Source organism: Myripristis murdjan, chromosome 15 (assembly GCF_902150065.1).
Source record: "Myripristis murdjan chromosome 15, fMyrMur1.1, whole genome shotgun sequence".
NCBI classification, from domain to species: Eukaryota; Metazoa; Chordata; class Actinopteri; order Holocentriformes; family Holocentridae; genus Myripristis; species Myripristis murdjan.
Genome location: NC_043994.1, coordinates 14,608,709 through 14,624,332, shown reverse-complemented (window position 1 = coordinate 14,624,332; position 15,624 = coordinate 14,608,709). Strand labels below are relative to the sequence as shown.

The following is a 15,624-nucleotide window of genomic DNA, read 5'->3' as shown; positions in this document are numbered from 1 at the left end:
ATACTTCAAGTTGTTCACATGTAGAGTGTGTAGACACAGGCCCAAACACAGACAATAGGGAGGAATTCAATAAAAACACAGTTTATTATCAACCTTCCCTTTAAGGAGCACAGTTCATTGAACATTATTATCTGCAGGCTTCTGTAGCACAGCTTTCCAGTTTGGATCTTGGTAGCTGTGTGACGTCTCCCTGGCCCCTCACCCAGCCCGTCAACTATTTGCTAAAAGAGCAGGTAAGACAAATTGAGAGGTTAAATCAGATGTTGTTTGTTGTCTCATGTGGCCGCCTCTCTCCACTTTCACTGATGCTTTGTCACATCTCTGCTGGTCTCACTGCATTTACTGAAATTCACATTATTGCAGTGATTATGCATGTAAAAGGCAGGCTAGACTGCAACAATTTGCATCCTCTGTCCATGGCTCAAACCATATTCTGGTTTCCCACATGGCTTGATTACAACTCATGAAAGAGCTGTCTGCAGAAGGTGTATTTGCCTTTATTTGGATCAGAGGCTGTGTACCGTGTCAGAGGTGAAGCTGCTCTGGGGCGGCGAGAGCCTGGATCAACAGTAATCCACCTCCCATGGAGGTCACACTGTAGTTAGGAGGCGTAGGTTCCCTTAGCTGTTTTCTGCCCAACTTCCATTAGCAATCTGTTACCCACAGTCCATTGAGAGAGAGGACTGGAACACAAGCTCGTGGGAACACACAAACATACAAAGACACAAACACACATACACACTCGCATGCTCATAGCACAGACCTTGTTTGATGAAAAAGAACAATTAGGGGAGAAATGAGGGAGAATCATCTGGGGAAATGGCTGATGAAGACTTTATTGATTAGAGCAGCTCCACTGATCCAGCTCTCACTGTAGCAATTACCACTGGCTGTCTGCCGTCAATGGGGGCCTCATGGTGCAGGGCCCCACAGAGTGAGAGACAGGGGCTGAAAGAATGTTTTGGATTATATTTGACTGGACTACCAACATATTAGCCTGTGCCAAATTTTATATTAAACTGAAACAGAGGGTTGTGGCTAAGTGTAATAAATCAAAACAAATTTTTCACCTTGCTATTACTATAAATAAAGAGCAGTCTGTTTGTGTATCCAAGTGGATTAACAAGGCACACCATTCCTCTGATCTGCCTCATACAGCTATCAAACGATTCATAATGTCTTCAGAATTCATCTAGGCTACATTATTTTTGGTGACTTTGCATAGTTTTCTCTATTCTTACAATTTTTCATATCTGAAACATTGATTGACCATATTTCCCGAAATCCATTTCTCTTTTGCAGTTTTTTGCATATGGGGGTTTGTGAGAATTGACGACATTTCCCAGGAATCTAGGTGGTCTACTTCTGCAAAATGTGATACTGGTCACAGGTAAATTTCCTACATTTTGTGCGATAAACGTTTCTCTTAAGTTCTCCTTTCAGTGCATATTGACTCCATTGATGCACAATGTCACACATATCCATACAGTCTTATCCACATAGGGCAATACTGGTCATGTTCACTGCTATTTCACACATCAGTCTGACTTTTCAGCTCTGCAACGTGAGGAGGATTGCCAGAGAAAGAGGCACTCCAGGTCAATGGAGCTGCTCAACACCTTCCTTTCATTGACTCCTATACACTTACACATTCAGTTTACTGCATAAAAACACATTGAATTTTTTTTTCTTTTCAGCTGATTACCGATGGTTGACAGAGAATGGGGCTGAAAAAATCTTTGGACACGCTCAAGGCCACAGGTAAATATTTTCCTGTTAATTATTTATACATTTCATGTATTTCTCCAACCACTATACATAGACTGTATATAATTAAAAAATTAAAAGAGGGTTAGCCTTGTTGAGCATGTGTTATAACAATTTACATCAACTACCCACATCCCATATGTGGCCACTGATGATATATATCTAATTTCCAACAATTTCACTTCTCAGCTAAAGGCCATAAGAAAGATTGCCAGAGGAAAATATCTGAAAACACCAGACAGAGAGACATAAACTTCAGACAAGCCTGGACAGCTTCACAGGAAGTCACAGATGTTTGGTTTCATATACCAAAGAGGGATTCTGTCTGCATTTCATGCAATGCAGTCATGTTCCCTATCTAAACCTAACACTATTAACAACTTCTTCACTGCCTCTTTCAACTGGAGAAAAATCCAGTTCAAAGGGTCACCTCCTATACTGAGGTCTCTCTTTGAGAACACCTCTCAGTAGTTCAGGCAGAATTTGGAAAACAGCAGACAAAATAATAATTTATAGTAAGAAGCACACTTGGCCAGTGAAGATGATTCTGATGATGTTTGCATCCTAACTCTGTGGACATTAGTAGAAAAGTAAGGTACATTACTGGCGTGTATGAATATTTTTTACTTCATAGCCTATATAAAAACTCTTAATACTTAAAAAAAAAAAAAAAAAAAAAAAAAAAAAAAAAAAAAAAGGGAAACCAATTTGTGTCTCATCTTGTGGCTCCGAGTGCCAGGAAGAAACATTAAACACACTAGAAATGTGCTGTACTCTACCTTTAGTAAATTATGATTACACAGTTATCAGACTGAAAACTCTGGTAGTAAGCAAAGACTATTTTATACAAATAAACTATGTGTTGCCAAGTAAAGTGAAAATGGGGACAGCAATATTAGAGACTACGCAATGAAAATGTAAATGACTGAATCCAAGAGCATGGAGGGTTTGGTTGTAGGGCCCTGAGATGATTTCTGGCCTGGTGGGTCGGGGGGGTGTCTGGTTGAGATGGAGGTGGAGGATGGGGTATGTTTGCTATGCAGGGTCTGCCCTTCATTGTCATGGATTGTTCACTTTCCCTGTCACTTTGTTTTAGCACAGTCACCAACCTCTGGCATTGTTTATGTTAAACACATATACAGGAAAGTGGGCTGAGCTCTAAGTATGACAAGGGGAATAAAGCAATCACTCTTTCTCACGCACACACACACACACACACCAATGATTAATTCAAATCCCCCCAGAATAAAGCAATAAAGCTTAATGGTGGTGCATCTGAGTCAACATGCCTACATACCTACCAGAGAGACAAGTCTGATCATTTCAATTAGTTTGTTTGCTCAGTTAAGATGGCATGGTATTTATATTTAAATCAGACTGCTGTCTTTTCGGAGAACAAAGGCACCATGAGGCAATTGATGTGTACATTGAGTTACCAATGCATGTGTGTACTTAGTAGACACTAACATGCGTAGCCTGTTTGAAGTGCCATCTACTATTAGCATGCTAGCATGTTAAGGTGAGTGTGATAAGTTGCATGCAGGCACATGTAACTCGTGCATACCAACAGGACAAGGTTGATGAGAGGGAACAGGTTACATCTCATTGTGTCACCTGCTATTGCCACCATGCCCTGAAATGCTTCTCTATGCGCTGTATTTGAACTAGTCTCCTAGTCGCCCATGGCCACTAGCTACTCCAAGTTCAGAGGTCAGATGAGGTGATCCTGGGGGTACCTAGCTCTAATCATAGGTGAGGGGCTTAGATTTAATTAATTTAAAATTAACCTGGTTCCACATGACAGATGACGGTGTTAACAAAGTGCATCTTTACTAAGTTGCCTGAGTGGACCACATCCCGAAGCAGAAGCAAGGTTATTATAAAACCAAGACAGACTAAAACTAAGACAGAAAATGTGTTTTATAATTTTTGCATTTTTATTTACGTTCAGGGTAAAAAAATATATATATATATGAATGAATTTCAGGTCTTGACTGCGCAGTAGTAATGTCCTGTAAACTGTCTGGTCTTCATGACCACCTCTTGCTCTCAGAGGCATCCAACAATGCCCCGGCCTTACAGGCATTTTGGAGAGACCTGTTTGGGATTATGTCAGGCTTAAATGTTCTGCTAGTGTGTTTCATTTCTGCAGAATAGAAGCAAGTGATCCAGGTAAAATATATATCAGGAGGTACTGAAGACTTTACAAAAAACAATTCTACAATACTTGTTTCAAACATATACAAAATATCTGTTATGAACTTTTATGGTTACAACAAAAAGTGACAAGTCAGTGGACTTCAGTGAGGTGATGAGATGAAAACTTTTGTTATGCTGCTCCATTCTACATGTTAAATATTTGACGATGCGTCTTGGTGCTCCAGCTGCATACTGTTTAGGCATTGTTCTCTCTTACTGCAGCTCACTAACTACAGCCCTAAAATCTCACAACCTGGTGGCTTATTTGGCAAGGACACAGAAACAAAAAAGAGCTAACAGTCAATGGAGAAATATAAAGGGACAAACACAATCTGTTTCTCCACTAGATGGAGATAAATGGTGCATAATCCACTACCTTCCATCACGCCTACCCAGCCTGCACCACGGCTGCTCCCCGCTCATCCGCAATGATGATTAATCCTAGATCCACTATTTATATTTCCTAATTGTAATTAGCACGAATTATCAATTACGGTTAGTGCCTAATTGCCCTTCATAAAGACAGCTCCCCAGGTTTAAACGGGTCCATTTAAATAATGTAACTAATAGCTCTTGCCTTTACGTCGTGGATACATCTTCATTGTTCCACGCGCAAAGCGTGATGGTTGCTCGTAATTTAACAGGGCAATCGAGTGAAGGAGTGCAGGTGGCACCGCGGGACTAATTATTGTTAATGAATTATGATGTGACCTTCTCAGAACAATGGCTAATCAATGCTCATGTTGAGTGACAGTGCGCCCTGCGCAGATGCCGGGGAACACAGCTATTACTACCGGGCCTCAGCCCCATGGAAAATGGGAAGCTTCAGCTCTCTGTTTGTCTCTCTCTCTTTGCACTCACCTCCACAGCACTCACCTCACTATAACTGCAATTGCGATTTGTGTGTGGAGTGGACGGACATGCCAAAATACCTGTACAACCTAATTTACAGACTGAATTGGCTAAAGTTGTGGCCAGGGCATTAGGCCAAGGCAGCTTAGTGTTGTACAAACATCTTAAGCAGTTTGACCAGGCTTGTAGGATCTCCCCGGAAACCAAAACAGTGCAGCGCCACTTCACTGTCTGATAGTATTTCAGAAAACACAAATCTTTACTTTCACTAGGTTATTCTTAAATCTTCTTTTAATTATTTATATCATAACACCACCATTTCCTGTTGATATGATTAAAAGTGAGCCTGAGGAATTCCCACCCATGGCTAACTGAGTATCACAATCGTCATTGATTTCTGATGCCATGTTATGTACCTGCACAGCTACTAGAAGGCCTGAGGAAAGCCATGCATTTTCTGTGTGTCTTAAATGAGACAGAACTCAATACAATGTACCGTTGTCCTTTGGAAAATGTGACATGGAAAAGGAAAATGACAGAATCTTTGTCCTTCGTCTGTCCTCTCTTAACTTTGTGTGTGTTAACACAGCACAAAGAAATGATGTTTTTAAGGGGCAGCTCTAACTTTCTCAAGGCTGTCTGAGGAGGCATCAGATTACAGGTGACCTCTACCTGTTTAGACAGCTTTAAGGACATCAAAGAATGTAAAAACAAAAGTTACAAATATAATTTCTTGTATCTGTGTAGTCATAGAAAAATATGCAGACTGTTTGAAACCAGACCTGCGGAAATAGCCACTAAACACTACACATCCTCCAGCAGAGAGTTAAAATCACGCATCGGAAAGTTTGCACATTTTGCCCACATGACCGCACTGTGTAAGGATGTTGTCAGCATTTGAACTGACCTTTACCTTGTTGTGACAGGGGCGCGCTATGACTGACAGTGTCCCTCAGCATAATTTACCCCCACCCCACACCGCCCTCCATCTCCTCTGTGATGCAGTTGACCCCTTTACAAATCACCCCCAACTTTACACATCTGCTGCCTGTCAGCATCTGCCAGACGCACTCACCCATCCCGCCCGTAATGAAAAACTCTCATTACTCGCCTCCACCCAACAGGTATACAGGCCGTTAGGACAATTACTGGGCAATGCCACTGACCTTGTTGTCAGAGAGAGTCAAACAAACACAGAGGTCTCACTGAAAGCAGGACTGGCAGCGGTACCTGTAGGCATGCGGTGGAGACAAGAGGCTTGGCAAAAAGAGTGAAGCTTTTTGCCCGTGAAGGAAGATTGCACTGTATTGATCTACACTGTACACATTGATGCCAACTGAATCAGAGCCTCTGAGTGCAGTTACTATGGCAATGTACCAGCTAATTGCAGAACTTAAAACTCTTCAAGAAACACTGAACAGTAAAATTAGGAAGCAAATTTTCAAGTTACATCTGGAATACTCTACTTCAACCTTCCTCTGTAATGCTATCTTATGGAAGTTTAACTAAAAACAATAACAACTACAGGGTTTAGGAATGTGGCACAGAAGATCTAACAACCTCCCTTAATGGTTTACCAGACATTTACAGGTCCTTTGTTTGAGCCTCGCTTTACAGGAGAGTTGGGGAGACAGTGGACGGCCTCTGAGACACAGCAGACACCACAGTCTGTGAGGAGAACCCCAGCTCATAATGCCACTCCTGCCATTAGACAAATTATCTGACGTTTAGCAGACTGGGGGCAGCCTCCCCGGTGATGTGATGACTTTATTGACCCTGGAAGGGGGTCTTGGATGGAAGTGTGTCTCGCTGGCTCCCTGCGGTGTCCAACAAGAACCACTCCTCTCTGAAGTCTTGCTCTGGCCGCTGCAGACTCAGAGCTGGGCCAGCTGCTGTCCCCGTCCTCTGAAGTCTACCTGAGGACATCTTTGTCCTCAGGGCTCGTCCCATTGTGCCCCGGACCCACACAAACAGATGTCTGGCCACTGGGCTCTCTCGTAGGAAGTTGTAAACCTCCAGTGTGCAGTGGGCTCCATTCATATGGAGGGCCTACAGTAATGGCCGTGCAAGTGCCATACACATGCTAATGTCAACACACAGACACCCTGTAGGGGCGGCTTTAACAAATGTTTGACTATGTAACAACCGCAGACCATGCCAGTCCACCAGACTATGACGGGGTTGCAATGAAACCACCATGTAGCTGAGCAATCACCTTCAGCCATATAAGTAACACAGGAAACTGCGCATGGGGAGGACATTAAACACTGTGTAAACTTGATCAAACCACCCTTGTCACTAACATGAACAGGAACTAGCAGCTAAAGGAATATACCAGACAGAACTATAGACAGGCTAATGGCCCTTCTGTCTCTCTTTCACTGACAATGTAGACCTCACAGGCCTACATGATAAAATATGTTAATGCATGCGACACACAGCCTGTTACTGCCTAAACACAGTTATGGTACATTTTTATTGCCAAATTATAAAATCTAACCAATGTGTGGCAGGGTGGTGGTGGGGAATTACAATTTATTTTGAAAAACGGATAGCACTTTATAACAACCACCATTAATAAACAGTAAAATTAAAATTAAACTTCAGTTATGAGTTATTGTACTAATAACAAACAATGGAATTATATTTAATAATGTTTTCTAATTATTAATAATGCTACACACACGCGCACACACACACACACACACACACACAAAATAGCTAAGCAATCTTAAACACAGATAGAGACATGACATTTGGCCCTGCTCGTATGCTCACACCATGACACACACCATCGACAAGCACAGTATAAATGTAGCATGAGTGACGTTACATACACAGAGGTGGAAAGTAACGCAGTACATTTACTCAAACACTGTACATCAGTCTGGTTTTGATGTAATGGCACTTTACTTGAGTATTTCCATTTTGTGCCACTTTACACTTTCCCTGTGCGACATTTCAGAGTGAAATATTGTACTTTTTCATTGCACATTTATCTGGTGATAAAATAACATAAATACACATCGAAAATACAAATAATGTAGATCATGCATGGCTTCAGGGGTGAGAAAAGCATGTTGAACGATCCCTCCAGAGCTGTTGCAGTTACTGGTTTGGCCTTCCAGTATCCAAAAATGACTGTCTGTAGCCATCAAGTTTTATCAGTATTGGACACCCGCTGAGAATATTGATCCAGTGCTGGTTTCACCATTTTGTGCCATCGCCAGCTATCAAGGTTTAAAACAACCCTGTGTCACTTCATATTGAATCCTAATACCAAAGACTGGAGGACCCATCATCTGATTGTGAACATGAATCTATTAGCATGAGTGAGAAAACAATCAGCCATATTCATTGTGCGCTTTGGGTACAGCAAATGTTTTAAAGAAACCAGTTTCATTATTATGAGCCTTTTTAGTCTTTTCAAAAAGGACATGCACCATTATTTTGCTTACTGAAGTATAACATGCGTTCAAACAAAGGCTGTAATCACATTTTGGCAATTTGTCAGCCTAGTGCAAGTCGATAGATCTTAAACAATTTTGTTAAATAAAACAAATAATTTAAGTTGTTCCAAGTAGTAATCTATGTTGTTTAACATTTATGAAAGCTGAATGAAAAGTACTGCCAGTGCGAGGGATGCTGGAGAAAAGAAATGATTTTCAGGCTTTTTGATTTGCACCGACAGGACTGCAAAATGCACCAAAGTCAGCTTTCATTGTTTGAAAAAGCATTAAAAAGCACTAGAGGCACTCAGAGGAGCCTTAGTTCATTAGAAAAAAAAAGCCAGCCTTCTGAAAGACTGGTGAACCATAACCATGTGTTTACTTATGATCTGTTGTTATTTATTTATTTGTTAAATTTTTTAAGTTTAGTGATTTATCATTGTTAAGGTGCCACAATTTCCACTGTGTTACTACTGGGGAGAAAAACATCATTAAAAATCTTATGAGCAACTAATAGTGACAATACCTTACAATAATCATCATTCACATGCATTGTCTTCTAAATATTATCGCATCAAACCCTAAATATTACCTAAAATCATTGGTTTATACATCATGATGTCAATAACATGATGTTTTCATTTGTGTATGTTAACACCTGTACTGATTACTAACACCTCTAGTGCTGACACGTTTGAATTAATTGAGATTATGCTGTTAATAATTAATTCTCATTTGAGAAGTAATGAGTTGTGCCGATGTGAACTGTGATCCTGCAACATTTCCACAAATACTGGGTGTCACGTGAACTGTGATCCTGCAACATTTCCACAAATACTGGGTGTCACGTCAAATACTGGGTGTCATGCAAAAACTCCTCGTCGTGGGTTTCCATTAAGCGAAAGTTTGTTGCTCAAGGGGCACAACATTTTCCCAATAGTCGTTATGACTATAATGTGTGTAAAGACTGAGCCAATTTAGGGAGACGGGGCAATCTCTGATATGGATCAAGTGCCATCTGTCCCCAATTTACTTTCAGGTCGTGTATTATTGAATTTAATGATATGGGTGATTATCGACGAATGCTTTGAGCCTATTAAGAGGTCGTGTGAAACACTAATAGTGTTTCTGTCACGTGTCTAGCTGAGAGTGGGGGAGTGCAGACGCTTTAAAGACCGCTCTCTGGTCATTTCATTCACGCTGCAAGACTGACAGACAGGCAGAGGAGCGTCAAAAACTCTGTGGGATCATCACTAACCCGGTTTGAGGAACAGCAAAGACGCCAAGTCGCCCTAAACAATGAGAAGTTGCTCTCCACACGTGTGGCTGCACATGTGAGTTGGCTCTCCATCTGCGAAAGCGCCAGGTTTGGAGGTTCTGTGTTCAAGGATGCTGGACCCCAAGGACTCTGGAGTGACAATGACGTCTAGTCATAAGATTTCCTTTTCCATAATCGACATATTGGATCCAAACAAATTCAACAGCAAGAGGGTGAATGAACTTTCCGTCGCCAAGGAGAAGTTTCCTGCGCCAAATGCAGAAGGAGCAAGTTTGGACTCGGACACCAACACGGGAGGAGAGCTCGGAGTTGAGCGCACGAAAGGAGCCGGTAGGAAACCCTGAGAGTAGTCAGCCTACTACAATATTAATCAGCTTATAACGTCTTTAGTCAGAAAATATGTGTTAAATCTCTTCTTTTCAGTGTGTACCAGCTATTCAGAATGTTTACAGTTTTATCCAGTATTTGATCAAGACAGTGTGATCTTTATAGAAGTAAAATAGCATCCTTGTAAATGATTTAAAAAAAAAAAAAAAAAAAATTAAAATTAAAAAATGAGTTTTTCTTTTAGACTGAAAAACCCTCAAAGAAACTAGACCAAAACTAACCCTAAGGAAAGCTTGAGTGAGACGCTATTTTATATCAGATTTATTGTCATCTCTGTATGACCTTCCCTTAATTTCCAAGGCTGCGTTTCCTTTCAAGGAAGCCACAAAGGCTTGCTCCCAGAGCCCCAGCGTGTGATTGGCATTGGGACAGGCAGGCTAGATAATTGTTTAAATCGTCCCATTGAGGATGCCTCTGCGCGCTTTGATCGATATCCCATTACTGCATCCTGCATATCTCCCTCCAGCACCTTGCAGGTACAAACTTCACACCCCATCCATGTCTGATCCTAAATATCGTTCGATTAAAACTTCCCTTTAAATAGATGACATTTATTGATCCACCCACAAATATGAAACTCCATTAGCACGTCATGGCTGAGGCGGCGGAGCTGGATTTAGACGGGATTTCTTTCCGCAACATGACATTTGAGGCGATGTGTGGTTTATAAATTATTTAAGGATTAGTGACCAAGTCCCCCCTCTGAATCTATGCTTCGTTCCACTCACACAACCTCAGGATCGCAATCAAACACTTTACAGCTGTCGACTTAGGCCTTATTCTGTGTCGTATTTAAACCACAGTCTTAGAACAAAGAGGAACATCATTGCGCACTGAAGATAAATTTCCTGTCATATTTTTATATTTATTTACTTAGCTATGTTTTTAAGTTTGGGTTTTGAAATCCAACTTCCATGTTGTGCCTGGCGCTGTCCTTTCAGCACTACCTTAAGCAGTTTACACGACCTTAGGTTATTTTATCAATGTTGGTGTCATTTTTAAAACACAACAAAACAAACAAAAAGTAGCCAGTCAGTCATTATTCACATCAAGTCCTAATATTATGCACGGCATGAGGGAAAATAATTAATTAATTCGTTACTACTATCTACCTTCATTTACATTGTTTCTTTTCCATTACAGTAAACTTACTAAAAATAGGGAAACCAAGCAGCCTTGAATGTTAGTCTCTGTTTGTTAAAGTCACTCCTAGGCATCGTAATATGATTTGACTTCATTGTGATGACTTAATTTTTGACTGGTAATTGTAATATAAACAACTAAGATAGAGATAATAACATGACTGCATTACTGAGTTACAGTCTTAGCTATTTTATATGCTACCAGTCCATACTCATCCATACTCATCTGAAACTCTCTGCCGCTGTTCACAGGGGAAGGCACAGGTGATGAGCAGGCTGCTGCAGTAGTTACAGACCCATTTCTGCTGTCCTCGCCGGCTGAAGCGGAGCCCTGCCTCACCAGGGACCAGGACGAGGGGGACGGAGAGTCAGCGGTCACCCGGGACGCATCACCCCACAAGCGGCGCCGGTCAGACCAGGCCTGCGCCAAACCGCGACGAGCCAGGACAGCGTTCACCTACGAGCAACTCGTGGCCCTGGAAAACAAGTTCCGTGCAACTCGGTACCTGTCCGTGTGTGAAAGACTGAACCTGGCCCTGTCCTTAAGTCTGACCGAAACCCAGGTGAAAATTTGGTTCCAAAACAGGAGAACAAAGTGGAAAAAGCAGAACCCCGGCGCAGACAGCACCCTGCAGCCGGGCTCCAGCTCCCTGGTCAGCGTCAACCCCAGTCCGTCCACTTGTGGCTCCGGTTCCGCCACTTTCCACCAAACTTTCCCGTCCTTCAGCTCTGGGAATATGATCTTTCACACCGCCGGTGCTGTTCCCCTTCCATCCACTGGAGGGCTCTTGCATCCTTTCATGTCCAACGGCTTCATGCAGCCCTCCTACTTCACTCCACATTTATGAAAAAAAAAAAAAAAAATGACTGAGATGTTGCAGCTGGTAAAACAATGGGGCAAATCATGATGGAGAAGCACTGTCCTCACCTGAACTTTTAGAAGCATTGCCCAAAGACTTTGTAATTGGTGCAGTGATGCCATATCACTATGTACAAAATGAGGCGAGAAAAGACTTTGCAGCTGTTGTCTTGTGCCATAACTACTTTGGGACAGCTGGAACACGGCATGCTTTTAATGCTGTGACAAAACTGTTCCTCATTATGGTATTAACTAAGTCAAAATATGGACAGTCTTTAATATTTAGAAATGGACTTTTTCCACAATCTTTACAAATGAACTGATGGGTGAACTGCTATAAATGGGATGAATCCAGCAATTATTTAAAGTTTTACAGTATTCCTTTACAGCCTGACAGAATTCGCAGAAGATGCACACCTTGTCTCTCATTAAACATAGAAAAAAACGTCTGTAAATGAAAGCACATATTTACTGCATAACTGTGTTGTCTTGTCTATAACACAAAGTGTGCACTTGTGTTTGTATGTCTCACAGGCGTGCACAGCCCACGTCTGTTACCATTTATAAAACATTATCAGTGTAAATTAAAACCATAACGTAAAACATCTGTGTGTGGTTCTCTTGTTCATTATGAAAAAATTCAGAATTAGGACTGACAGACTTGGTCCAGGTGACAACAGTATAATGTTTGGATTGGTTTGTTGACGAATTCAGTGAAAATCCCTCACATGCCACCATCTCACTGGCGCTTGGGGGGATAAGCTGTTTTGCATGATGAGAGAGGCTTGGTTATAATTTTATGATCTCACATTGAGGAATTCATGAGGCCTTCAAAATCGTTTGATCTCAGTTGTGGCAAGATAGCAAGTGGCAAGACCAGCAAGCAAACCCACATTCATTTGACTTTAAGGGTTACCAAAAACAGAGCAAAGTGCATAATTTTAACCTTCACTTACAAAGTACAACCACACAGTGTCAGTATTTCCTTTTGTGTTCCTCCAACTCAGGCTCAAACAAGGTGCAGATGCATGAGGGGGAGAAAAGTGAGTCAAAATTATCTATTGACTGAAAAGCTGCAGGCTGTCACTGCTGTTTGGCAACGGTTAAGTGTATAAAAAATACATGTAGGAGAAATGACAAACGTGTAAGGGAGAAGACAGTTTAAGTGGGTGTCTACTTAATGTATGTGCACACCACTGACTTGTATAGTATATGCTGTGCACATGCATTTGCAGGAGGATATGTGCATATATAATGCGTAAAGAGATTATTAAAGTAACACACAGCTTGAATTAAGTTAAGATCTCCTGCCAGTCAAGCATACTATTGATTGAATTGGTTTATGCCCTTGGGTAATCCACTCTTTCATTAGCCTACACTTCATCTTCATCCATCCTTACCTCCGTCTATGACTGCCGTGCATGATTGATGCAATCTATGCCCACCAAGCTAAGGGATGCCAGGCAGAGCACAAGCCAGCATTGCAAAGATTTGGTGCAATAACTTCTAGGAAGCCTCCATGTTGTTTTGCATGATTAGTATAGTCTAACTTCTTTGCCAGCTACAGGACAGCCCCAAACTCACTGTCGAGGACACCGTCGAGGCAATGTCATTAACTGGCAGCTTTCAAGGATGCATTCTGTTCCTACTGCTTGGATTGACAATACAGTGGTTGGGAAACAGACACCTGTCTATATTTGCAGATGGTAAGTGTACTGGGGGAAGAGAGAGGAGAGCAGACTGAGAATGGTGGTAAGCAATTTTCTCTTGACATCAGTTTGACAGCTGGAGGGCTGACAAGCATCCTTCAATTAGATGGAATCTCCTCACCGCTGTCAAAATCCAGCCAATGTCAACCTGTCGCTGAGGTGCTGGCGTTAACATAGCCGCATTCTCTGTCTCTTACTCTTTCGTCAATCTTTGTCTTTCTCCTGCGCATACCCTTGCATATCTTTTCTTGTGCATGCACCCAAACAGCACATGCATTACTGGAAAACAAAAACTGCCCTGGTTTTGTTTGTATTTGCTTGCTCTAACTGATTTGTACAAATGTCTGCCACGGTTTAAGGTTATTTTTCATCCCAACAAGGCCTGACATGTAGTGTAAAAAAATGTGACATTTTTGATCAATATTCTGGGAAATCCAGCATAAGTCAAGAATCCGGCCCATTTTTTGACTAGAGGCAGTTATATGACAATGTGATGAATAATTTTGCAAGGTATCTGAGGGGGGTCATTTAGGTCTGGCAGAAGAGGGCTCATGTTTAAAATTCATGTTGGAGAATGCTCTGGGGCAAGGTCAGATGTTAATAGTAACAGTGCCTTCGCTTGCCTGTGCGTGTGTGTGTGTGTGTGTGTGTGTGTGTGTGTACGCCGTGGTATGGAGAGAAAATTCCATCTACAACCCCTGCTGGCTTTACTTATCTATTGCAGAGTAACGAGTAGGAGGCTTGAATAAATAAAATGCAGCCAAGGACTGCATGGTATGTGTGTGTGTGTGTGTGTGTGTGTGTGTGTGTACTATCTTCGGCTATGGTGGTCCACAGGGACAGGCATCATTTCCACTGAGGTTCAAAGGTCAAAGGGGGGTGGGAGGTGGGGGGGTGAGGGTGGGTAGAGAGAGTGAGAGAAAGAAGAAGGAGAAAGAAAGAAACACAACTTGGCTTGATTTTCTGGTCGCTCCACATGAATTTCTGATGATGAGCTGTAACCTAAATTTAAATCTTGAGTCTCTGGAGTAGGGGGTTACCTTGTTGTCAGATTCCCTCTGTAAGCTGACTGAAATCATAAAATATCTATCTCATGTTTAGTAAATGATCACTTAATCATAGCTTGTGTTATTATTTAATATTACTCCACACATAGTATGCATTTCTCCTGCTAATTTAACATGAGAAAGGCCAAGCACATGTTAAATAACTGCTGATTTGAATGTTAGAACTGAAATATCATAGAAACAAAATGCAAGCAAGTTGTAAAGTAGTGAAAAATAAACAGGAGTCATTATAAGATAAGCTCATTTGTGTGAGGATCTACCTGTATCTTCAGCAGTGTGTGGATCACTGTGACAGAAAAAGCAAGATAAATATGTTAAGGGGTGACTGTTCCACTATCTAACTTCTCCTGTAACAACTCTTCTTTTTTTTTTCAAGATGTGTATTTCAATACACATGATATATTGAGTTAATAAGACAGCTTTGGTGTTGCTGTAAGGTTTATTTTTTTCATTTTGACAGAGCTAGGCTAATGACTCCCATAGACTTCAAGTCTTTATGCTAATAAGAAATGCTACCCATAAGAACTGAACCACTGGACGTACAGAGGTGACAAGGGTATTGAAAATCTTGTCTTAGTCTGGGTAAGGTAGGAAAAAGGCTATTTTGCCCAAAATGTTGGAGTAGTCCTTTAAACACTGCCCCTAATTAAATATCATCCAAGAAGTTTTCAGTCCAAAATATTATAAAATCAGTCGGTCTTAATTAATGAAGCAACAGCAGTTTAGGTCTGAAAAAATATGATAAGTGTCTGTCTATGACTACAGCATACCCAGTTTTTTAAAGCAGCAGTGAGAAATCACCAGGCAAACCAAGGCAGCAACAGCTCTGATATTTGCACCCACACACACCACGCTGCTGCATATTCAAATCTCTGAGGTTAGACTAAAGTGGATGCATTTTCTCTGAACTACAT

At 41.4% G+C, this 15,624-nt stretch overlaps 1 protein-coding gene across 1 annotated transcript; it reads left to right on the top strand.

Annotated features, from left to right (window-relative positions):
• Nucleotides 1–9,656: 9,656 nt before the first annotated feature.
• Nucleotides 9,657–11,923, top strand: nkx1.2la (NK1 transcription factor related 2-like,a). The gene is made up of 2 exons (XM_030070912.1): nucleotides 9,657–9,876; nucleotides 11,334–11,923. The coding sequence occupies exons 1-2, from the start codon at nucleotides 9,657–9,659 to the stop codon at nucleotides 11,921–11,923; spliced, it is 810 nt and encodes a 269-aa protein (XP_029926772.1).
• The last annotated feature ends 3,701 nt before the right edge of the window (nucleotides 11,924–15,624 follow it).